This window comes from Chinchilla lanigera, unplaced genomic scaffold (assembly GCF_000276665.1).
Source record: "Chinchilla lanigera isolate Chin_1 unplaced genomic scaffold, ChiLan1.0 scaffold00048, whole genome shotgun sequence".
NCBI classification, from domain to species: Eukaryota; Metazoa; Chordata; class Mammalia; order Rodentia; family Chinchillidae; genus Chinchilla; species Chinchilla lanigera.
The window spans coordinates 11936670-11963069 of NW_004955449.1; the positions used below are offsets into that span (position 1 = coordinate 11936670).

Here is a 26400-nt window from a genome sequence, read left to right on the forward strand (position 1 = left end):
CACAGACATCTATTTTTCTTTGGATGTTAGAATGAGAATTGAAGTTTCTATAGGTGAGAAGTACAGGAAAGGGAAAAAAGAGTGAAAGAAGGCCCATTAAACTAACACAGTGATTTAAGTTGCAAAAGCTTTGGGGGTTTGTTTGTTTGTTTGTTTTTGAGACAGGATCTCACTATGCAGTTCAGGCTGTGCTTGAACTCACCATGCAGCCCAGGTTGGCCTTGAGCTCACAGCAATCCTCTTGCCTCAGCCTCCCAAATACTAGGATTACAGGCAATCACCACCACACTCAGCTATACAAAGATTATTTATGTGTGACTAAAATAAAACTTTCTGGAGGAAATCCTTGCTAAAAAATGGAGATCAAAAATTTTAGGGTATATTAGAAATTTTATGGTTCTACTCTGGCATCTTAAAAAGATTAACTTTATTTCATTTTGAAAATTATATTATTAATATTTGACAATTATGTTAGTATTTTCTGTGCATATATGCATAAAGTGAAGAAAGTATATTTCTGTTCAAAGTATATTTGATACCTATACACACACACACAGCATCATTGAGGCTATTCACAAATATTCCAGGCCTTCTTCACATGCATTGTAGCATTGAATTTTCTTTTTTCTTTCTTTCTTTTTTGCCTTCTTTGACAGCTGAACTAGGTGAGCTCAATTTAGGTGTATATTTGTTCTCTTAGACTAGAAGTTATGAGCACCAGTATGGCAGTTACTGTATTACTTTTGTCCGGTTTAGTGACTGAAAAATGTAAGTCTAAATTTGAGCTTTTGTGAAACAAACTTTTTAAGTGACTAATGAACAGAAATCATTGCAAGCTTGTGCTGGGCATTTAGCATGATGGAAATACACATTTGCTGTTTGAAGCCACTGAGATCTTAGTTGGTTATTCCTAAAGCATGACCTAACCTCTTCTGTCATAAACAGGAATGATATACTCAATTAATAAATGAAGAAAGGAAGAATAAGAATAAAATGGAAAATTAATTTACAATAAACAGTGTAAGTATATCTGATATATTTTGTATTCCACATAAGATAAAATGCAGCAGAGAAATATTTGAGGTAGCAATTTCTTTATTAGTCTTTATATTGGCCTAGAGTAAAATGATAAAATATACCAAAATTTCCAGGAAAGTTTTGCTTTCAAATATTTTATTCGACTTTTAGACTATTTCTTTCAGTTTTTGGTTCATCAATTTAAACTGCTGACAAAATGATGAACATTTTCTGAAGAATTTTCTTGACTTTCCATCTAAGAACACAAAATGCCATTGATGCAATAAATATAGTCTTTCATTAGAATAAAATGAAAATATCAAAGATATAGTAATTGCTTAGTTATATTTTGAATAAAGTATTATTAAATGTTAAAAATAAAAATTTCCCTGTCATAAGCCACTGATTTTATGGCTCAGAATATCCTTTTCCATGAGAGTTTAGCCACTCTATTCTTTTCCTGATAATAGCAACTGTCTTGAAATCTCTTTGATGTGATCGCATTTAATTAAAAATTGCTTCAAAAGATCACATGATCCTATGCCCTGCTTTAGATAGATGAAGGATTAAGTTTTATCAAGAGTAGCTGATTTTCTATTGTTTTAAAGCTTCTCAAAGATAGAGACATAAAAATTTGATTTTAAATCATAAATAGTACTGATACCATTTTCCTATTACCAATTTCTCTAAAGTAACATAATTACTTTATATTGTTCTTCTCCCGTCTTTGTCTAGCTATGTAATATTCTGATTCCAACATATATCTGACTTCTGACAGAAGCCTTCTCTGATTCTGTCTCAAATAAGATGAGACAGTTTGTTAATACTCTTAACACTTTGTCCTTCTTCACAGCTTTCAGTGTAATCATGTTTTTATTATAATTAATTGTTAATTATGTAATTAATTTAATGGTTGTTTTTCCTTGTTAAAAAGAGGTCTAAAAATTTATTCAATAAATATGCATAATATTATTTAGGTGCTAAGAATACAGCAATGAACAAGCGCAATAAAAATGCATGCTCTCACGGAGCTTACATTCTAGTGTTAGTGGGAAGAAGAAAAATAATATAAATGTGTATATTTTGGCAGAGGACAGAACGTAGAGACAGTAAAGCAGGAAAGAAGAACAGGGGATGTTACAATTTTTTAAAGAGTGATTAAGGATAGCTTCAATGAGTAGCTATTTCAGCAAAGAACTTGATACTCAGATTTAATCAAACTGATGTAATGGAAGATGCTATGTAAGCAGTAAGAAATTTTATGTTAAGGATGGGGAAAACATAGATGCTGATTTAATACATATTTCTTAAGTAGCTGCTAGGCATTAGGCACATTTGCTGTTTGAACAGAAAGTGTTTATGTTGACTTAAAAGCTGGAAGCAGGAAAACATATCTTGAGAACTTGGAACATGAAAAACACTATTTTTCTTAGAAAGAAATTTGGTTTTGTTTCTACTTTTGTCTTTACAAACTATGCTATCTGTGTTGATACATGATGGCTTTACTATATTACTTTAAAATTAATTCATAAGTACATATTTTTAGATTTTGAGCTGTATTATGATAAATATTAACATATTTACATACACAAATCTTGTCAGGGTGTTTAATTTTTAAGGATGTGAAGGATGGACTCATTGGCAGCCGTGCAGATAACTGCAATCATGATTCATCTCTAGTAAAACTCGATAGAAATGAAAAAAACAATTATTCAGCTGATTCAAAATATGATATTGGTAAGAGACTCACACATCAGTTACCAATTCATTTGAAAAATGTGTTGAACCCTGACCGATATTATACTAAGGCTGAAAATGCAAAAGGAAAAGATATCCACAAAAAGTTTGCAGTAAAGAGAGAAAAAACAAAGATCTCAGTTTAACAAATATTAAATTAAGCACTTAAAAAATCAGGACACAAGGATAAATATTAAGCAGTTACTGTGCTCAGAGAATTTACAGTTTGATAATGCAATTCAATTCACCTTTTTTTCTGCACATAACCATAGTGAAGTTTATTTTTAATGAGCATAATTATTCAGAAGACTTCAAAGTCATATGATAAGAACCTTGACTTTGAACAATTAAAAAAACTGTCATTTTAAAAAGTATTTAAAAGGCATGTAACTCAGTTGGTAGCGCACTTGCATTTAGGAGGCCCTGAATTTAAACTCTAACACCTTAAAAAAATGTATTTAAACATTCTTTCATGATAAATCAATGTCTTATTGTAATTAACATGTTTTTATAATTAACCTCTTATCTTTAAGGGTTACTTTCTGATTTGCTTTCTTTTCTTTTCTATCCCACTCCCCACAGTATTACAAATTGCCCTACACCTAAACTCAAACTTTTCAAGTTTAAAGAATTCATTTTCAAACTGCATTACATGGCTGGTACTTGTTCTCAAATTAGGTAAATCTCATTAATTAAAGCAAATTAAACCAAATCTGAAATTTATCAAATATGAATGTTTCCCTGATATTTTATGTATACTTAATTGGTCAAAAAAAAATTTTTTTTGTTGTTGTTGTTGTTTTTAGTTTTTTTTCCAGTACCGGGAATCAAACTGATGATCTTGCGCTTGCCAGGCAGGCGCTGCGCCACTGAGCTAAATCCCCAGCCCCAGGTCAAAAATTTTTAAAACTGACATTTTCCTATTAAGAAAATTTTGATTCTTCATTGGGGAAAGGGAGGCAAAGAAAAAAGATACCTTGCATATTCATGCATCTCCCATGACATAAAATGCTCCTCTCACATTATGGCATTTCCCATACCTCACAGATGTCTCAGTGTAATGCCTTAATGGCTTAGATGAGAAGAAATTTTAGTGTTTAGCATTTCATGTCTTGTACCTGAAAAATGATAATACTTAACTTGTTGAGTATAAATCAAAATATCATTTATTTTACAATAGTGTAAAATGCAAAATATGGAAATAATAAAAGCAATGATAGTATGAAAGTTCTCTCTTATAGAGAGTCCTGCCAGTAGAAATAAGAGTCTTTGCCAATGTGATTAAGATAAAGATCTCAAAATGAAATCACCATGTGACGACAGAGGCAGAGGTCTCCAAGTTCTGCTGCCACAAGCAAGGAGCACCAGGAGCCACCAGGAGATGGAAGAGACCACAAAATGTCCCTCCCTGGTGTCTTCAGAGGGCATGGCCCTGCTAACACCTGGACTTTAGATCCTGAGCTCAAAAAAATGTGAGAAAATAAATTGTTCTCTTTTTAAATCATTCAGTTCTGACAATTTTTTATGATAGCCACAGGAAACTAATATATTGAGTAAATTAGTTCCTTTTGAAATGTGTGTAAACATTAATAGTTAATTCACATAAAATGTAAGGTAAAAAGATAGAAGAATTTATAACATCAAATGTCAAATAACCCAGGGCCTCACACATGTATGCTAGAAAACAGTACTATCTCTGAACTACACTCTAAACCTCTTCTCCTCTTTCAGAGAGTCTCTTTAAGTTGCCCAGTGGGCCTCCAACTTGGAACTTTCCTGCTTCTGCCTGCTGAACAACTTCGATTATAGGCAGGCACCATCCCACCTGGCCTAATTGGCTTTTTTCACAGAATTTTAAAGGATTTGTAGCCATGTAGTATAATAAATATATTAGTAAATTATTTAATGGAAATTCTAAATAATGCATAACTTCATTTGCACATTTACTACCAATTCTGAGTTAATTCCTTGTAGTGATATTTCACCTCCACTCCTCTCTTTAAAAATAAGAACAAATTTCCATACCGTATCAGGGGATACAAGTTAAAGAAAATTTACACTATTTTTATGTTCTTATTTTTAAGATCTTACTTCTTTTTAGACATTCATCTCTTTGAGGAGCTGATGAAAGCTTACTAGTCCAACAGAATCTACACACAAATCTTTCTATGAAAAAAATAGCGTGCTATATTAGGGAGAGCTCAAGGTCCTTAAAATCTATCTACAGCTCCTCTGATTGTGTGAAGACTCCCAAGTTAAGAACATTACACGTGCATTAGGCAATTGTAGCCAGTTGACCAATTTCTCATGACGTTTTGGTGTCATATATATTAGGTAAAAAACTTGCTATCTCTTTTTATTTAGACCTTAAAAGTACTTGCCTGCAAATGAAATTTGCAATGATATTAAGAATGGTACTATGAGAACATTAATGCTATTACAAATGATATTATAAATACTCTTACAAATGCTATTACAGATTTTTCTTTAGAGTGTACAGTTTCAAAATATTATATTAATGTGTGTTAATTTACTAGTCATTTTGACCTAATTTCTCTCATGGCAATTAGATAGTGAGAATTGGATTCAATACAGAGAAGTCAGATTCACAGCAAACTGTATAAAAATAGGACCTCCAAAAGTTAAGCATACTTAATGGGGGAAGATGTTCCAAGTAACTTAAATAAATACCTCATCTGTCATTAGGGTTGCAATTGATCTGCCAATCTCATGGTACTGCTGACCCTTTCCCATGGGTCCCAGAAGAATGAACAAAAATCTGTAATTAAGAGGAAAAAAAGAAATGTTCCAAGGTAGAAATATAAAAATAATTTTAATAGTGCAGAATCATTTATCTCAAAGCAATTAAAATGAGGAATTGTATGTGAAACATTTCCATAGCTTGCAAAGTACATATTAACTTGAAACATTTTTAAATGATTGACTATTATGTGTAAGATCTTGAGCAATGTGTTTTTATCTCAGTGCTTCCCAATGTAGTTACAAGCACATCCTAGACTGTCGTTTTTTGAGAACTTCAAGAATTCTATTATCCTTAGAAGAGGAAGGTTGGAATGAGAAATCTGACTAAAATTTTTTGGATTGGAAGGAAGAAGATAAATGGTATACAAATAGAAAATAGTTTACAAGGGAAAAAGTAACAATAATATAAACAAAGAGAATATATGATCAGAAATGTAAGAATATGTACATTTTCAATTAAGTATAAAAATATGTTGTAGAAATCAAAGGTCAACTTGGCAGAAAAAAAGTTAATCATCTATTAATTCCAGTGCTAGAGAAATAAAAATGGTAGCTGCGCCATAGTATTCCATTTAAATTAGGTTGAAGGTCTGGCAGGTTTATCATTACAACCTGTGCTTTTAAACAAATCAATGCAGGCTCTGACTTAAGAGGACCTGTAATTGCCCTTGTCTAAGAAGAGGCCGATGCTTACGGGAAACTGTGGAAATTAAAGAATGCCCTATATTTTGCAGTACAGTCTTAGGCTGCTAATTTGTTGAATGATTTATGTTATTAAGAGTGAAGGGTAATGGCTTTATAAGTCATTTGAAGTAGTTAATGAAAGTGAAGTAGTTAATGAAATTCTAGCTTTGATTTAGTTGTAAATGTTTTTACATGCAACATATATTATGCAATCTTAAAGGATCAGATTATTAATTTTTGTCAGTTGTAACAAAATCCCAGTCAATTACTATAATATGGAAATATCTACTCTGTATTAAGAACAGGAATATTTGAATGGAGTGGCAGATATTTTATCAACTATAATACTGCTAAGAAATTGCCTAATCTATGTGCATCTTGCTATTTTTTTTAGGTTTCCATTCCAAAGGCTACTTATAAAGTTCTAAAAATTATTTTCTGACATTGGTATTATGTGTTGTTGTTATGGTATCTATCCCCCCTTGTCCTTCTAAGAAAGGATAATTAGGAACTCCAGTGGTTTTCTTTATTCTATTTGCCTAGCTAATCTTCCATTTTTCACTTTTCCTAACTAAATAGTATCTGGTCCTTAGAATTTCTCCTTGCGTGATTCTTCCACAGTGCCTCTAACTTTTCCTCAGCTGGAAAAGTCACATTTTTGCTGTGTCAGTATGAAATGAGGTCACTTAAACCTGACAGTTTTCAAAGCAAGAGTATATAACTCCATTTTTACTTTTTTCTACTCCTGGTAATTTTTCTCTTCTGTCCTTTGAAATACAGAAAGCATCATTGTCATAAGTAGTTATCATTTACTAAAGGTTAATCATACACCTTCTTAAATGATAAAACACAAATAACATCTGGGACAACTTGAAAGAATTTTAACCTGTTAAAGTAATATCTGTACAATTAGCAAATGTGACATGTTAAATTTGAACCCCAGATTTTCAAGAACTCTGAATAGGTTATAGACTGTGCATAGAAAAATACAGCCTTCACACAGTCAAACAATATGCTCGGCCCAAATTTCCCCCTTTTTGATGAAATTGGCATGTATCGTAAATCTCGGTAGCCCTCAAACAGAATTAACAGCAACTTCTATGATGTTGTCTGAATGGTAACTAGGCTTCTCCCACAAGCCTGAGTCAGACAGGTACTACAACACTGAATTCCACCTCCGTCAGCTAAACCCTTACAAAATGAAGCCTTTCCAGGCTGCACCATTCCAAATTTCTGGAATATCTTATAAATAATCAAAGCATGGAGTGGTAAATCTGCTTTGTTTTGAGTTAAGGGCAGGGATCTACAGAGGAAACAAGTTCTGTAAATCCAGTTGCCATAGCACTTGAACTTTTCATCATTTTACATTTAATTTTTTGCAAGAGGAATCACAACAACAACATTTTAAGCAGTTACAGCATCAAAGGGTGCTAGTTAAGCAGGAAATGGGGACCTAGCCAGACATCTTTTGCTGTGAGAATGAAACCAGAGCAAAAGGCTATCTGTGCCTGGAATCACACTTCACAGTGAAAATAACAAAGAAAAGACGGTCAATGGATAAAGAGCTAGGAACCAAACATGTTAAAGTCAATATTCTTTTTATTCTTTATTTTTTCACAATTTCATCTGGGAATAGCTTTATATCTTTAAACTAGAAATAAATGATAAACTATATAACTTCATTTATATTATCCTTAAACTATTAGTTATTATGTTTAGTTAAGTGAAAGTCAAGTTCAGGCAATGAAGCTAAATTTTACTGTTGATTCAGATTCAAACACACTTCCAGTGATTCTTGAGACCCTGTGTAAGAAAGGCAGACTGTACCTAAGATTGAACTAATGGTATATTTAATAAAGCAGGCCCGTCTCAATGGTGGCACTCACAGGCATCTTGAAAGCTTACTCAAACATAAGCTACGTCGTGGAAAATCTTTTTTTTTTATGACCACTCTTGAGGATTCTCTTTCTTATGTACACAGTTGAATGTAATCTTTGATACAAGCCTTAGTCACTTTTTGTACCAAAAGTGTAAAATAAGAGTGGTGCAGTTGTACAGACTAGGATACTTAGAGAAAAGAGCACATCTAATGGAAGAAAAGAGGACAGAATGTTTTTTTAAAGCATTTTGTTTTCTCCTCCACAAACAAGAACATGTTTGTGGATGACCCACTGATTCCTCATCAAAACTCTAATATGAAATTATATTTAATCCGCATTTACTCTCACAAAATTATTTACAAAAACCATAAAAGACACTTGCACACTTTTTACCTGGTTGGGATTGGGACCTCAGCCAGCCCCTGAAGTAAAACAGCTGGAGATAACCTAACAAAAGCAACTACAGTTCTATCTAGAAACTCCAGTTCTCCAGCTAAGATGTTTGAAGCTTCAGCACCTGGAGGAATCTTCTTCATGAAATGCAGATCAACCTGTAAGTGTTGCAAAGTAAATAAAGTAAATCAAAATTAGAAAAATTTGGTAAATCATAGTCTACCACAGTGCGTGTGTAATAACCCAGGGATACATTTGGTTTAAATTACATACATGGTTAAATGTATCTCTTGCTCTTCTTCAATAATAATGTTTGTGGGTTGTTTTAACTTGTCATAAATAATCTGAATATTCTAATTTTTCTATTCATTATTGTTAAAAGAAGCTTTTCCAGCATCAGCAATCTTGAAGTGCTAAAAAGTGGAATATATGTGCTCAATTAAATACACTGTAACTCTAATTTAATACCCATTTGTCAACAAATTTAGCATTTTAGGCTGTTACCATAATTTTTTACAATACATTTCCATTAATTAAAGCTTAATTCATGGCTATTCAAGAGAAATATAACCATGCTTCTTTTTACAGTATTAATTATGACTTTAGACTTCACATTATTCTAGTTGTTCTGTATTCTTCATATTTTAAATATTGTCTTCTAATTCTTCAAGTTCAGTTTTTCATTAGAGAATTTAGATATAAGGGAATAGAGAAAAAAGAGTGAAATCTTAACATTTTTAGTTGCTGAAGATCCATGGTTGAATTTCTAACATGCATGTCATTGATTGAAATGAAAGAACATAAAACAAAAGTGATCATTAAGAAGAAATGCTAAGTACAAAGAGTGGCATTTGAAAAATGAATATAAAATATTCCTCCTAAGAGTAAGTATCAATTTTTATACATGGGGCTAAAGTGAAAACTAAGCAGTGACTTTAAAGAAAAATTTTTACAAAGCCTATTTTTTATTTCTTACTCATTTGAGTTGCTTTTTACGGAACTCCATTTTTAGAGGAATAGGACTTTATCTGCTCTAGTAATTGGTTTTATGCTCTCCTGTTAACGAAATGGGGGTCAAAGATCCAAGGAATACTTGGGAGAAAGAGAAAAGAGCTCGGGCAAATATAGGTGATGCTCAGAAGATATTTTTAGACCATGTAATTCTTTTTCAGGTTTAATAATTTGAATACATTTTTCCAAGAGGTTGAAAGTGAAAAACAATTAAAACTTTTAAGCTTACTTTAGAAAAGAGCCGAGCCATAGTGACTACATTAAATATGTTGTTTTCTGGAACTGAGATGTTAATTCGACCATTTGAAATGTTAATAAAGAATTAGCTGTTCTGAGGCTATGACCACCAAAAACATAAACTCTGGAATGTGAAATGTACAGGTTATTACAAGAATTAAATTTTAAAAGAGTCTGAATTACTTCATTAAAAAAATCAAATATAATGAGTATTTTATTATAAAGAAAAAAAATGTAGCAAAGCAAACTGCTTATAAAAAGAAATACTTAAATATAAACTCCAAAGATTTTTACATCACAAATATACTCTCATATATAAACTCATAAACCAAGCATACTGGAATATTTTGTGGATGTATTTTATAGGATCTATTTTTTAAATTTATAAATAATAAATTTATTTACTTTATATGTAAGGTTAGTTTTATGGAAATTATTTTGGAATTTTTATATTTATTTTTCTAATAGAAATATACACATTGAAAATGCTTTAAATTATTTATGTTTTACATTTTCACTGTATTGCTAAAATTACAAAAAGGAAATAAAAGTTTTTCCATACAGTATTAGTCCTATAACAAAACTAACTTGCATGAGTCTTTTTAACTGTTTACTCATGTAGGCTCTGAAAGACTTAGAGTACACAATTAAATTTTGCACCAATAGAAAGAACAACGGTACAATATTAATGCACTAACATGAAATTTAAAATAAGAAGATAACTTTTAAAGAAACTATAATTGATAATCAATATGAGTTTTACTTGTATTACCGAGTTTAAATTCCATTTAGAAAACTTTTAAATTCATTAATTCTTCAAAAAATGCCACAGTCTTACCTATTATAAAACCTGCCCCTTAGATAGATGATAACTATAGAAATAATTCCTTTAAGGTGAAACTCAATTAAATCAAGAAGGACTGAGTACACTAAAATAGTTTATTTTTATTTAAAAATAAAAATATGGCCCTTAAACATTTAGAATGAGGTAACACCTAATATATCATTGATATCTGTTATTTTAAAAATACATTCAAATATATAAAACTTAATTCTGGATTAGTAAATTGATCTTTTAATTAAAAATTAATAAATTATAGCTATATATGTAATAGTTACTTATATTCTTTACATTTTATTATTTGTGGAGTAAACATATATCTGGGAGTAACAGATTATATGTTATATAATTATATTATTATGTATTTTATTGTTATTAGAACAGTTCTATATAATATCCTACCTTTTAATATGACAAAAGAATCATATTTAAGGACCACAATTACAGCTACCAAAAACAGCTCTGAAGATTTAGGCTGAACTACATCAGGTGGACTCAAATACTTAAAATACACAGCAAGAAATCCTGGAAATTTCAGCTCCTCTGAACAGGACTTTGAACAATTTAAGCTATATTCTTCTGCATCTGGATTTAGACTCTTGTTGCTCGGCTACCCAGCTCTCTTGTAATTCTAAGACATGAAAGAGCCTTTATCTGGGTATTTGATCCATAAACTGGGTGAGAAACAGATAATCTCTAGGGAACAAAATTATACATATCATTGTGGAATTGGAAGCCACACACTTAGGGTTGAAGGAAAAACAGGTGGACATTTAGGGAGAATGTTTAAGTCTTAAACCCATTTTAGAAGCACAATAAAAGTAATAGAGATCCCTGGGACTGTTTTTTGCTGGGTAAATGAGGATATGTCTAAAGTTTTCTACAGTTCTATGATTTAATTCTTTATCAGATGATTTACATACTAAACTTAAATGTAGAAGAAAGTTCTTTCTGTGGAGGAAATTATGTAAAACCTTCTTAGGGTCATTTGAAATAAAAAAGAACAGCACTGACATAAAATAGTTATCTTTGGAAAGTTTTAAAAAAGAAGTATTTATAATGTCTACACATGCTTTAAATGCATTATTAAAGAGTTAAAGTCTGGCAAATCAGATTATATTCTAAGTGAATCTTTACAGGAGTAAATTTGATAGGCCTATCCATTGGATCAGTTAAAACATATAGAAGGTAGGAAACACATATAGGCAATCACATGAAATGAGTAAGTAAATTTAAAAAAAAATTCTAAGTGTCAAGGGTTTGGGGTTAAGTATTAAGACTTAAAATATTTATGTGAACAAAGCAATCTGGAGAATAGCTGAAATTCATATATTCACTACTAATGTGAAATCATTAGGCTAAAAAAATCTTAACTCATGAACTTGCAACTCTGGCAAAAAATTTTGTTTCCATAGTGATGAATCATAGCTATTTCTTCCAAACCCTATTTCTCTGTCCTTCTGGGTTACAAAGCCAGAAATGTTATATGGTTTCTTGTTTGTTTGTTTGTCTGTTTGTTTGTTTTCTAACTCCCAAATTAAAGGCTTAAATTATTTTGAATATTACAGGATTCACAAGACATATTCACCTCAAACAGTACTTAAGGTACTAAAAATCCAGTAGAGTCCAAAACATTAAAATCTGGTCTGGTATTTATTTTGACAGTACCATAAACACTAATATTAATGACAATAATAGTAGCCACCTTTTTGGCATATACCCAGCTCCCTGCCAGGTTCGCTCTCTCTGTCTCATTAAATCTTCACAAGAGAATCAGAAATATGTAGTATTACTCTTATTTTACAAATGAGAAGGCTGAAACTTGGAGAACTTCTCCCAGACTAGATGGTTTGCATATGCTAGACTCAGGATTCAAGACTTCATGCTCTTTCCAAAATGCCGTGCTATGGACTAGAGACAGGAATAGAGTTGGCTGCCACTGGGGGGAAAGCAATAGAAATTTAACTTCTCTATTAGGTAGGCCAGTGAATGGAAATGCAAAGATGTGGAAACGGCTTAAAGGGTAGAAAATTTATTTTTCGCTCCTTCATAGTTCTGATTGTTTGGGGGACCTGGAGATGAGACTAATGTCTTCAACTGACAATCTTCATTTTCTTTCATATGTGATGACACACTTGGCAGGGCTGCAAAGATAGGTCACACAAACAAAAAGTGAAATGATATAGAGATACAAAATTCAGTACGTAAGGGTTATATTATTTTAAACAGCTAAAAGGTAATTTATGTTAAAGCATGAGCTATGAGATTTATAATCACTACTTTTGAGAATGTTAGATGTGCCCTTGTTATACTGTTAATGCTTGCTTAAATAAATAATCAACTTTTATGCCACTGCTTTTAAGATAATATTTCAAATTAAGGATATCAGAAATTAAATGTATGGCAGTTTGTGACAATTTTATTCCAACTTGCAGATGAATGAAGATGCAATGCTTTAAAAAGATAACTTTTTAGAGTGGCAAATGGAATACATTTGACTGGTTTAATATTGGAAGTACATGCCTCCATACAGTGAAATGAACTTTGAACCACTGTAGAAATATAGGCCGAGGATGCCCTCACCTCTCTCTCTTGCTGGTGTGGAAGTCCTTTTTCATGCCTTTGTTTCATCCCACATGGACTAGTATGCCCCTTTTGTTGGCCTCCCAGTCCCTGCACGCATAATTAACAGGCTTAAGCTGGTACACCATGCTCCCCGGAGACTCCACCAGGCACCAGAGGGAGAGCATGCACATTAACTAGACCTAGATCATTTAGCATTGTTACAGGGATTCTGAAACAGGTCCAAGGAACTCATTACTGAAAAGTCTTTTGAGAACCTAGATTCAGACTACTTCCTCTACTGTTGCCCCCTATTCCCACCTCCTCCCACTGTAACAATCATTGCCAACACTAAGCCTTTATCAAAAATATTAACTCTAAATTATTATTCTTTCAGCCACTCAGATAAAGGAACTGTTCACCCTCCTTATTTTGAGCCAATATTAAAACTTTTCTATTCAACTCTTAGTTTTGACAATTTACAACGGAACAGAAGTAATTTCAGGAATTTGCTTTAAAAATCACATTACTTTCATGGATGCATTGTTTTTTTAAATACATTCAAGTAAATGACTGCATTTGAATTCTCCCCAATTAGATATATCTCTCAACATAGTGCTTGCTAAGCTTTAATTCAAAATTCTACTCAGTTTTATTGTGTCCTTCTAGGATTTCCTTACAGTAAAATTTTTCTCTGAATTATAATGATAATTAAACTTTACATTATTTTATTTTTACACAAATAGAGGAAAAGTGATTTTGAATAAAGCACAATTTTTAAATAATAGATTAAATTCCTATTACATTCCCTGTGAAGTCCAGTTTTTTATTTAATGAGAGAAATACGTTGCACCAAGTGGCTGAATCCTGAAGATTGTTCATAAAACTTATATATTCAGTTCTCTGAATAAGCAAAACATTGCATGTGGTTTTAATGCTAACATTATCAAGCTTTGAGCAAGAAACAAAAAATAGTGCATGCAAAAAACTGTGTCAACACCTCTTAAAATAGATAGCAAATTCTAGCAGCAACTTAGCAGCTTACTTATATGGGAAAAGAGTAGAGTGCTTACCTTGCTAAAGTCAACGGTACTGTTTTCTCTGCTGACATCATTTTTATTTTCAATACAGGCTGGAGCAGACTGAGGAGAAACAACCTGACCTGCTAAAAGAAATTGTTATTACAGAATACAGTTACTTACATAGTTATAGACATACTGGGTGAAATAAGAACTTCAATTAAACTAGACTAGTATTTCTTAATGTTTTACAAGGTAAGCATGAAGGGTCAATATAAATAGATCTATATCAATACAAAAGATTTTACTATCAGTTACAGATAGAAATGGGAGAAAATGGTCAGGAAAATTTCAACAAATTCTCGACTTAAGATTTTAAAGTTTATTATCCCTGAAGAAAAAATGCTTTAAAATATCTACATTTAACCATAATTTATACCACCAATGATTTCTAAGTACCAACCAAAACAAATGGTATATATAAAAAGATGAAAACATTTACTAAGGTTTAAACTCAGACTGAAGAATTTAACATGTAAAACATAAAATACGAATATTTATCTGAAACTATTGCCTCTAAAAAGCCAACCAAATACATTCTTCAGCAAATTTTAGAGATTTCTATATTACAATTTAGTTAAAAATATTGAATAGTATAAGTATGATTTTGATGTCTGTGACCGTTCCATTAGATAAGCACATTGATACTGCTCTGTTATATGAGAAAAGATAAATTTGGATTGCTGTAGTTTTCCATTAACACTAAAGCAAACGGTATTCTATAGTTTTATTCCCCATGATAAGGAAGATGTTATTAATCAAGTGGATAATCGGACTGGGAAAGTAACAATAGCTAGATATAATTAGATTCCATCATTCACTAACTACGAAAAATTCTTTGTGATAACAAGTCATGTAAAATCTATACAAAGTTAGCAATTAAATGAGAAAATTAACCAGATTTGCTTAATTCCACATGTGTCTGTCTTCTTTACTATCTTTTCAACATCTTGGGTTGCTACTTTTACTGTAAAATTAATCATGACAACCCAACTTTGAAGCTTTGACTATATTTATGATCTTAATTCACTGACTGCAGAATACTTCTTACTCTCATCAGTCTAAAATATCAAAAATACTCTTCCCAGCTCTTTTCTTCCACCTACCTAAGTTTCCATTTTAATCCAAGTTCTCCGTTATTATTTTCCCCAGTTACTGGAGAACTTCTTTAAATTCCTACAGTATTTACAAAAACCTATTTTCTTTAAATTCTCTCCTGAAAGACCACTTACTCTCTGTTACCTAGAAATCACTAAGTACAACTAAAAGCACTAATTACTTACTTTCAAATATTACTAAAATTTTGCTTTTTGGACTATTGAGCCTCTTAGACATGGGTCATGTACAAACAGGTACATTTTTCATGGGCAAGTGTTATAAAAAAAGTAATAGGCTCAAGATTCTTCTAGCATTAAAATATTGCCTTGCTTTGATTTAAGAAATAAAATAATATATTTGATGAAGATAAAAATAAAATGACTTTTTAAAGCATGTTTACCGCATAAGGAAATTTTTCTAACTTCGGGGAAATGTCAGACAAGCTGCAGAAATCATTTTCATTCTCCCATTTCTAACTGCAGTGTGCAGCTAGGACTGTGAACTGTTCATTAGCAGCCATTCAATTTACCATTCTCAAAATAATAACTGTAATTTTAAAAAACCTTTTACATAATGCATTTGTGCTACTAACAGATGTCTTCAATCACCACTTTCACATCATTTCTCCATATTTTCATGAGTTAGAATATTAGATATATTTAAGCCTAAATTTATTTAATGTTCTGTAAAATTAAGAGGTAAAATATAATTTATAGGACAATTAAATAAACAAAAATCTGCTTTCTTACAATAATTTATGTCATTTGGTATACTACTGCATGGAAAAATAATTATTTATTTTTAATTATTTAATTATTACACAAACACAAATGAAAAATCAACCAAGTCAGTGCAAAATCAGCAACTTGGAAGACATTGAACTGGATGGAAAATGTACTGAAACTTGAGATTTGAAGTAAATGAATTTTTTTTGTTTTCATTCATACAGGTAGAACATTTCATCAGTTAATTCAATATGTTTAAAATATCGACACATATTTCTTCCTCAAAATAATTTTAAAACTGCATCAACATTACATGTAATAATATATTTTGAGATTTACTGTTCATTATTTTTAATTTAAGATGACTTTTAAAATTATAAAATATTACTTTATAAAGTTGATAATCAGGAAGCAATTAAGGAACTATTTCTCTTGAGTATTTTAAGTGATACTGACAATGACCTAGTTAAAAGTATTTAGCCAGGAAAGATATTGGATAATAGTAAATTCCTTGTTATCTCTGGATTCTAGATATGTGCATAGAATGTATGTTAGGAAAAAAGCAAAAAGAGTATGAGTCTATGCAGGAATGAAGATCATAAATTTTATATCTTTTATATTTTGTATAATTAAGTATATATATTTATCAAATAAAGTCCTGAAAAGTTTAAAACCATTTCAAATCTTAGTAGCATTTATTAAAAACAAAATATATATATATATATACATATGTGTAAATTTGTTAGAATGAAATAATACACATTGATGTGTATATCTTCAAGGCAATGTTGACAACGAGGCAGGCTACAATAAAATGTAAAATTTTAAGTTTGTGTTATTTAGGAAAAAACAGAAGACTTTGAATAAAGCCTAAAATTTTATCTGCTCTATTATACAAAACTAAAGTGTTCACATGATTTATAGCCCATAGAACTACTAGAAACTTCATATATTAAAATAATCTGTATAATTCTACTGCCAGTTACACTGTTTGTCTAAATACATCTTTTTAAGTTTATTTCAAGTAATACTACTTTTCAGAAAAAGTTGATGGACTTGTATTTCAAAATTAATTTCATGAACTCAAAGGCTATTGCATCAAATAATCAATAAATTTAGGTTTTGAAAAGGCATCTCTAATTTCCTTACGATGTCAAGTGACAGTTTTCAAGTGTAGGACTTTTCCTTCCCTCCAAAGTAGATATTATTTCCTAACAGAAGTATAAAGAATTTACTTGAAATTTTCCTTTCTATGAAAAAAATAGTATAAAGTTAGAAATTCAAAGCTACATATGTATAGATGCTTTAGAATTCTGACTTTAATAATCTTCTTATGTAACAATGCTTACAAATGTTTTTAACCTATTTTTATATTGTGTTCACTTTGTCCAGTAATAACTACTCATAATAATGTTACTGATAAGTGAATATCATTGCAATGTTTACTTATGTTCTGTAGTATAATATTTAGATAATTTTGAATAATAAGCCTGACTGTGGAAAAACAGACATTTACTAACCTGATAACTTCATTACTTTCAATTTTTGAAAAACTGATAAAAAGTAGAAATTATTAACTACTAAATGTGATTATTTAAATGTAAACATTTGAGAAGCCTAATACCATCCTTCTCTATTTATCATACATTTATATGTTCTAATTTTTCAAATACAGAATTCATTTTAATCAAAAATTCAAGTATTTGTTTTATATCTTAAATTGAAGTGCATATTAAGTAATATTTGTAATATTTGTATGAACACCTGTTTAATTTTCTTTGAGTTTGAATTGATTTTTTCCTCAGGACTTCAATGTGGGAATCATATACAAAGTTATTATAGTTCATGTATTTTTCTCAGATAAATTACAAAGATGTGGAGCAAGCACTGCAAAAAAATATTGAGAGTGTTGTAATTCAAATGACTACTAACTAGAGAATAGAAGCCCTGCTTCTGCTTGTCACACCATAACTTTTTCACTAAGCTGGACTGGCATAGATATTTCTTTCATGATAAAGTTGTGGGGGAGAAATATGAGATCATAACAAAGTACTATTTTATGACTTTAAGTCATATCAGTATCATTAAAATATCTCAACATATAAACATACTATGAATATTTTCTCAAGAAATACCATGAATTTTTATTATATTAATTCATGTAAGTCTTTACGTATACTTCTCTTTTCAAGTAAACTGTAAGTATTGTAAAACAGCAGCTTTTGAATTTCTATTTTGCCAAATTCAAATCAGTAGAATCACTTAAGCATATCATCATTTGCTATTGCTTAATCCACTGTAAATCACGTGTACAAGAAGGAAACTGGGATGAAGACATGGAAGCACATTACTTTTAACCTAGAGACCAAGCTGGTTTACACTACCTCGAAACCTTCAACGCATTTAGAGTACCCAAAGGGTAGGAGATGAGGGAGGTACAGAGATGAGATGAGCCTGTTAGAGACAGACACAAGACAGAGCAAAATAAAGAAATATAAAGATGAATGACAAAGTTACATACATGTGTAACAATACATTTATTCATGGGAATAGAAAACATGAAGAAAGAAAGGGTAAATACTTAGAAAATGCTGATTAGGTGAGCTACACTTCAAAACATGAAAAATATGCACATAATTAAACTTGGACAAAATTAGTATGCCTGAAAATAATTAATGCAATATAAGAAACAACAAATTCAAACACATCATCTTAGAAATATGCTGGTTGTGACGATGTAGTCTTGACATTCCAAAGCTCAGCAACAATAATACATCCTCTGAACAGATTCATCATTTGTGCCTACTATGTCATCTTGATTTTCTTGGAACAATGGAAAATAATCACCTTTATTTAATGTTTACTTCTACGTGAATACTTTCTCTCAAGCCATAATAGAATTATTTTCTAGCTTTATCTTTTTATTTGATAGTAGAAAATTGTTAAGGATAAATACACAAGAAAATGTACAAATATCTAAACATTAAAGACATTATGCATCTGGGAATAAAAACAGAGCATTTATAAAAGAAATGACTATGAGGCAATTAACTGTATTTCCAAAAGCATAAATAAACATCATTCACAGTTCATAGGTGTACATTGTTTTAAGAGATGAACTTTACAAGGTCTAAAATACCAATACATATCCCATTCTTCCAAATCTAAATGTTCTCCAGTAATCAGTGGCTTAGTAGAATAAAGAATTTCTGCTCTGTAACTCTTGAGATTATAAATGCAAGGTGTAAGTGGGAAGTATTCCAAATAGGAGGAAGAATAGGTATGTAAAGGAAAAGGAATAGTTAGAAATTATTAGTAAATGAAAGAATGGAATGAAAGTTCCCTATACCTAAGAAAATTAAGAGTCCCAAATTATTTTCAAAAATATGAAAGTTTTCACAGAGTAATAACATTGTATAATAGATTGGTAATCCAGATGTCTCAGTATGTGATTGCATAACCTAAATAATAAATACAAATTTATTTTATTTTCTAGATCACATAACACAAGTCATTTTTTATTTTTAGAAAATCTTTCTAGTTTCAAGGAACTATTTGAATATTCTTAATATATTTATATTGATTACTTGCCATCCTTACCCTTTACAGGGTTCTAATGTCAAAGTAGATATTATTTTTCTATTATTTTTGTGATTCTTTTGCCAAATATAACTGTCACTTTCTTTTGAAACATCAGAATCAGGAATTTAATTCTCACAGTTTTGATGCTTAATGAAAAGTGAAAGTTAAACACAGCATGGTGACATTAAAAATGCTTGGTGAATCCATAGTATTCTACATCTAAGTCCTGAATAAAATATCCAGAATATCAAGAAAAACTTAATCTAAAAGTATGCTAGTGTACTTAGAGATAAAATTAACAACTTATCACAAATTACTTAAAAAGTATGAAAAAATGTGGTCTTGGAGAACAGAGAAACAAGGAAATCTATTAACTTGTTAACATAATTTATAAAACAAGAAAGATTCATATTAGAAATACTTGTACAGTATCTGAATGTTTAACCCTTGGGAATTGTACCAAGATAGCATGCTCAGAAAACAATTCAGTTAAAGAAATTAAAAATCTAATTCCAAATGACTCTTTTAGACTTCTTTATGTAAGCAGCACCTCATTTTTGAGGGTATTTCAATTGCTTTACCCCTAAAGCAAAAGCACATTAACCAAGAGGAGAGAACTTGAATCTACCTCTGTGCTTTGGAAAGAAAATATATGTTGTTGTTGAGTTTCTAGAAAATCCTCACTTTAATTCCTATTCTATAATCTTAAAGAAAGTCAATTTTTTTTCACATGAAATGTTTTACTAAGAGTTTTTTTTAAAATAAGAGTATTATTTTTACTCTCTTGGATGTTTAAAAATCCCTTCGAATCTCTCTGTATTACTGCACCAAAAAATTTAAATCTCTATTACATGTTTTGAAACAGAATGTCAAATCTGTACTTATGGCTGTGAATTTCAATTTGTTTGTTTATCTAGAGTTTGGCAGTTTTTAAAGTTCATAAGTAGATTGAGAACCTTAATAGTAAAGGTCTTTCACACTTTTTTACACTGTTGGGTAGGAGATTTATTTCTAAATCGGTGAAGTCTATACTTATTTTCAGAATTCTCAGCACACATAATTATGTAAAGTGTGTGAGGAAGCAAACAGAGTCATAAAGAGGTGTTATAATCCTAGGCTTAGAAAACCAATTCTGACAGCATACTCTACAACAATACTTAATTGGATATATGAATCTTATTATATGTGTTTCCAAGTTTTTATTACCCTAACGTATGCCCTGAAAAGATTTGTATGTGTTCAGATAAAGGCTGATTGTACAGATGGTAACAGAATCACTCAGATCCCAGTTTTTGGAAAACTAAACTATTTCCTGAATAAGACAAAAAGCAAGCTCTCAGAAAACCTTGTATCTGTATGTATCTATATGTAGACTTGTGATTCACCACTATAATTCTATCATCTCTTCCAGGTTTAACAGAAGTTCAAAGTAGTAACAGTAAATCTAGATCTGCATGATATTACAACAAAGAGTTGATCCAGTAAATTTCATACACTCCTTCCTCAAGAAAAGAAAAACGCAATGAAAGTTTTGTATAGTATTATACCCAACAAAGTTTGAAATGTAGATTATAGCTAATTCAAAATAAAAAATTATTGCCTCTTTGAAGAAAAACTATGTCTCCCTTATAGAAATATATATGTGTGTGTGTGTGTGTGTATATATATATATATATATATATAATTTCTAGTAAAAGTGATAAAATAAAGGTAAAAGCTTATTTCTCCAAAATGTGCTACAGCATATTTTGTTAAGATTTTCAGAATCATGGAGAACAAGTCCACAGTCAAAATTAGTAAATATGGCAGGTTTTTTTAACATTCTCAACTCAAATGAATACTAGCATTGCAAAATATAAACCACTAAAGTTTACATCTTTCAAATTATGTCTCATTTTCTAATTATTGTGAATCACATACTTTAAATTAAACTTAGAATATTTCAGATATATTTTAAATATATTAAGTATATTTCAAATATATTATTTAATTCAAATATATTATTTGATTCAAAAGTTTTACATTATCAGGATATTCAGTGGAATCTGCAAATCTTCAGTATATTTTGATATACAACACAAGATATGGATAAAAACACTTACCATTTTTATCCATAGATGTATAACACAAGACCCTAACAGTTTAGTGAATTTTATGTATGTACAATCAGAGATTCCTTTATCTAACAACAATAAATTACATGAGTTACTGAAGGGTCTTAAAAAATAAATACTTAAAATATAATTTGGCCAGGGCCGTTGGTATAGCTCATTGGCTTAAGTGTTTGCCTGGCAAGCCTGAGGTCATGAGTTTGATTTCTGGTACCAATTTATATATATAATTTTGCCATTTGAGACTGGTCCTTATTCTGAAAAAAAAACTGCATCTAAACTATAAAGTACCTTTTTCATATTTGAATATGTATACATATATGTATGATTCAGTAGTCTGAAAACCAGTGAAAATTGTCATATGAAGCAAGTTCTAGAGAAAACTCATTCTCACACATTTGTATTTAGGCATTTTTGAAAGACAAACAAAATGACAGAAGATAGTCCATGCTTTTAATACATGTGCTTTAGACCATTGGTGAATATCAGTCCTTTTAGCAAAATATTTGAAAAGACATTAATTTTTATCTTTTAGAAATGCAAACTTGTATAGCTGAGAGAAGATTAACAAATTCATGTTATTTTCATAGTAATTACATTTTCCTTTATGAGACTAAGAGAAAATATGGATAACAGTTACTAAACAACTTCCTTGTGTAAATAATGAAAGGTTAAATTGATGAAAAAGAAAACAAAGGCTATAGGAAGAATAAAACCGTCTGCCTTGGTGGCTGGACAATAGTGCTCATCTATGTAGGCATGTGAAGGTGGCGAGTGAAGAGGCTTGGACACGGAAGATGCTGCACTGCAAACAAGAATGAGCTCATGCACTGGAATCAGGCTTCACGTTATGTACAGCCACATTCAAGGTACCAGTGGGTCTTTTCAATCATTATCTCTCATGGGATTTTCTGGCTATGAGCAACAGGAAACCAGTGTCTTCTCCCACAAAATACCAGATGTTTTAACTAAAGGACCACTGACAGCATAATTTGAAGAACCACATTACTTTCTCAAGCTAGGACCTTGTTCCAGATGCAATACATGCTTTACTTATGTTTGCTGCATTTGAACCTCTAAGGTCTTATTAGATTTGTTTTCTTTGCGTTCTTTCATGAACCTCTCAAGAAACCTAAAATCTTTATTGAAATTCTTACAATTCGATGCTTGAAAATCAGACTACATGTATAGCATATACACAGGAAAAGAAACAATTCTACAATATAAATTTCATAAAACTTTTTCAAATTAAATATGTGCTAAAGATTTACAAGTACTTTGATATTTCAGAGACGTATAATAAATATAAAGAACACAATAAAAAAACACTTACCATTTTTATCCATCGAATTTGGTTCTGATTGTTTCTTGCCAATGTCAGCAAATGATCGAACAATGGGAATCCGGTTGGTAAGTTTCTTCTGATTCTGATGGTGATGCTGTTTCATCAGTGCCTCATGGACCCTGTGACGAACATCTTCATTTAGCTGACCTGAGCTCACTTGTTGGTCAAGGACCATATCTGAAGAGGGAAGGCAAAAGAATACAAACATAATTTCCTGTCATAAACATACCAACAGTAAGGGGCTGGGGATGTAGCTCAGTGGCACAGCGCGTGCCTGGCAAGCACGAAGTTGTGAGTTCGATTCCTGGTACTTGAAAAAAACAAAAACAAACAAACATACCAACAGTTAAACAATGACTCCAAAAATGCAGGCCCTGAATAATATTATTCATCTTAAATAGGAATAATATGTTTGAAAATCTCTAAATATTATAACTAACAGAACTTTATTTGCCTTCATAGAAAATTTGCACAAGAAACACATACAAATCTTCACTACAAACCAATGAAGTTTAAATATATAATTCTTCTGGTTTAGCTTTTCAAATGGACATAGTTGTTTTCAGAAAAGAAATTGATGGGAATAAATTTATAGGAGTACTATAAGAATGATGTCTATTGTGAACCTAAAAAGTGGTTTTATAGTCATTTCTATATGATTTTCTCCCATTTTTCTAGTAGAAAATAATTTCCTTGTTTTTCCTTTAAATGAGCAAATGTCCATGAGTGAAAATCCAGTGAAAGAAGACTAACTACCTAGTTGCCTGCATTTGGAAAATAAACAATTCTCTCTCACACTTATATAAAGTAATCCCTTTGTCAAAATATTACTTGGAACTGTTTTTAGATTTTAAAAATCTATAATTGCAAAATATGGAATAGAAGGTAAGATTTCAGAAGGCTATAACTATGCAAGTTCATATTTACCATACATGGCATCAGAAATGCAAATAAAATGAATAGGTAAAAGCATTTTAAGTTTCTTGGAAATATAAATATCACCTCAATAAACTTCAGTGTAACTAGTTTTCTTTAAGATTTTCAAATATTATCTAATTGTTTTTTGAAGCACATGTTATAGAAAGCACATCACATTGAACTGTCTTTCCACAGCCATTTTGAGTACCCTGAAAGTTTTACAATTAGCAGAATTTTCCCTTACACATTGTGCTTTGTCTCAGTATATAAGGGGAACAGGTTAGAGAGAAAGGCATGGGTCACTTACTCTACCCTATTCTATGTGATCACACAAATTTAAGTAATCTCAGTGGTCTTACTTGTAAAGTAGACATAATACCTATCTCATTTTACTAGGAGGAATAACATAAGGTGTTATGGTTTGTGTCTAGAAGTCCCCCTAAAACCTCATGCAGTCATGGAGGGTGCACATTTCTCAGGTGGCTGAATCTAAAGTTTGTGATTGATTCATGGTCCAGTGCTGGGATTAAGGTGAGTGCTACAGCCATCCTAGGGCAGGTAGCCTGCATACAATATGAGAGAAAGAAAGAGGTTTGTCTTTCTCTCTCTTTTGCTGCTTTTGGTAGTCTCCTGTGCCCTGAGCTGTTGCCCATCTGCCACATGTTACCCTACGTTGACCCACCCAATTATGGACTGAAACTTCTACAAATTGTGAGCTAAATAAACTTTTCCTCCTTTAACCTTGAGTATCAGGTGTTTTGTTTCTGCAATGACAAAAATAACTAAGACACAGGCACGTGATACATGGATTGGATTTTACCTGCAGTAAATATTTCCAAGTTCATAATTTTATTTATATAAAATATTTATGTAAAATATTTATATGAAATCCATTTACTAAATTATGGATTCCTGTATGAAATTTGTAGTGATCTTAGTACATTCGTACTTTTTAATAGAATATCAAATAAAGTTGGGATTATCAACTAAAAATATAAATCAAGCTAATTAAAGTGATTTATTTTATTGGCTTACACAACAGAAAGACTAGAGTTGGCTGGCTCTGTTTTCATTTCTCTGTGATTCTGTCTGCTCCCTCCTCTTCTCTGTGCAAGCTTTAACCTCAAACTGACTTTTCCTGAAGGATATCAGCCAAAAGGAGATATATGTCCTTGTTAATATCCAGGAGGAAATTAGATTACTTCTTATTTCTCTTTCTTTTAGTCTAGAATGTTACATTTTTGTAAAAAAACAAAAATTCTTTTTTCCTTAGCCAGGAAAAACCCTAAATTCAACTGCTTAGCCCTGCCTTTTGAACCATCACTGATAATGGGAAAGGGATTTGCATAATTAGTGGACTAAGCAAGAGCTGTCCTTCACTCTGTAGTTAATTCTTTAAATCATCGGTGGACAAGCTTTTTCTGTAATGAGCAAAATAACAAATACTTTAGCCATTGTGGGCCAAATAATCTCTGTTACAAGTATTCAATTCTGCCTTTGCTAAAAGCAACCAGACAATGTATATACAAATATGCATACTTGTGCTCCAGTAATACTTTTATTTAGGCATTGGAATTTGAAATTTTGTAATATTCACATTACAAATATTTAATTTTTCTTTTTTACTATTTTTCAATCATGTAAATTTTAATTCCAAAAAACCTTACAAAACTAGGCAGCAGGCCATATTTGCATACAAGGTAGCTAGCTCTATCACTTTTCTGTTGACAATGGAAAGTAAAAATAAATTATATCTATATCTATATCCATCTATATATGAAATATTTGGAAGTCAGTCACTATAATTATCTCAAAGGTCCCTTTCAATTCTAAAATCTATGATACTATAGAATAATATGTAAGTCTCTACTTCAGTTCTTTTGGGAATCAGTAGTTACAATAACACTGAATTAATTTGAAATAAAGAAACTGATAAATTGTCAACATGTTACCCTAAACCTGCTGAGATAAAAGTTAGAAAAGTATGACTGAGAAAAAGCAGCTGCTTTTGCTGCAGCACTAAGAGAAACAGACCCTAAGTCTGATTCTCGGGGCCCTAAGAAGAATTCGACGACTACCTTCATTGGCTACCACTGTTAAAAGCCAGGCCATCTCAAGAGGAACTGCCTTAAGAAGCCTCCTGGGCCATGCCCTGAATGCAAGGTGACCACCGGAGATTGGTCTGCCCTCTGAGGTGGAGGCCCCAGAGCTCAGACCCATCCTACCAGTTAATCCAACAGGAATGAGGGGGCCCGGGGCATACTCTGCCTTCTCCCTCTGGCCAGACTGTCATCTCCATGGAGGAACCCCAGGTAATCATGACTATGGAGGAAAAAGAAAACAGCCTGTTGCTAGACACAGGTATAAGTCTCTCGGTCCTTCTTTTCAATCCTGGCCTTCCTTCCAGCCGTCATATC

The 26400-nt window shown here is 31.3% G+C and overlaps 1 protein-coding gene across 3 annotated transcripts in view; it reads right to left on the reverse strand.

The window, feature by feature from the left end:
- Nucleotides 1-26400, reverse strand: part of Slc4a10 (solute carrier family 4, sodium bicarbonate transporter, member 10) — a 280912-nt gene that overhangs the window by 57600 nt on the left and 196912 nt on the right. Inside the window, exons 6-10 of one of the 3 annotated variants that reach the window (XM_005393324.2) lie at nucleotides 23054-23242; nucleotides 14199-14290; nucleotides 13147-13236; nucleotides 8475-8632; nucleotides 5446-5533 (exon numbers count right to left, since the gene is read on the reverse strand). In XM_005393324.2, the coding sequence (XP_005393381.1) occupies nucleotides 5446-5533; nucleotides 8475-8632; nucleotides 13147-13236; nucleotides 14199-14290; nucleotides 23054-23242 (617 nt within the window). The remainder of the gene's footprint in view (nucleotides 1-5445; nucleotides 5534-8474; nucleotides 8633-13146; nucleotides 13237-14198; nucleotides 14291-23053; nucleotides 23243-26400) is intronic. The other 2 variants (XM_005393323.2, XM_005393329.2) reach the window with 2 other exon arrangements.